This window comes from Antrostomus carolinensis, unplaced genomic scaffold (genome assembly GCF_000700745.2).
Source record: "Antrostomus carolinensis isolate BGI_N321 unplaced genomic scaffold, ASM70074v2 scaffold30488, whole genome shotgun sequence".
NCBI lineage: Eukaryota > Metazoa > Chordata > Aves > Caprimulgiformes > Caprimulgidae > Antrostomus > Antrostomus carolinensis.
The window spans coordinates 1,420-1,934 of NW_010335479.1; the positions used below are offsets into that span (position 1 = coordinate 1,420).

The 515-nt window shown below is 67.6% G+C and overlaps 1 protein-coding gene across 1 annotated transcript in view; it reads right to left on the reverse strand.

Annotated features, from left to right (window-relative positions):
• The window catches only part of LOC104530090 (lateral signaling target protein 2 homolog), a gene marked incomplete at both ends in the record, with an annotated part of 1,700 nt that extends 1,282 nt beyond the window's left edge, over positions 1 to 418 (reverse strand). The window contains 2 exon segments of the mRNA XM_029086636.1: positions 65 to 202; positions 278 to 418. Of these exon segments, the coding sequence (XP_028942469.1) occupies positions 65 to 202; positions 278 to 418 (279 nt within the window).
• Positions 419 to 515: the final 97 nt, after the last annotated feature.

Genomic DNA, 515 nt, shown 5'->3' on the forward strand with positions numbered 1-515 from the left:
CCATCGCCCGCCCCAGGACGGCATCCCCAGGACGGCATCCCCAGGACGGCATCCCCAGGCTCACCTCGGCAGCAAACAGCATGTGGTTCCCCAGGTTGTCCACCAAGAGCTCCTCGGGGAACTTGACCAGGTAGTCGCGGCTGTGGCGCTGTGTGGGGATGCACTCCTCCATGATCCGCTCCAGGATGGCCAGGAGATGAGCCTGGGGAGGGCAGGGATGTCCCCGCAGCTACCCAGGGGGACTGGGGTCACACCAGGGCCTGGGCTGCCCCTGTACCTGGCTGAGATGGAGCTGGTTGAGGAGCACCAGGTACTGCTGCGGGTCCAGCTCAGCATCCAGCCCGTTGATCTCGGCCACCACCCGCGTCACCCTCTCGTCGGCAAAGAAGAACTGGGAGAGCAGGCGGGGGTCGGAGCGCTGCGGGGAGAGCAGAGGTGTGATGCTGGGAGCACCCCGTGGGTCCAGGTGCTGGGCCGGGGGTACCCCAGATCTCCCGTGCCCGCAGCCAGGTGGG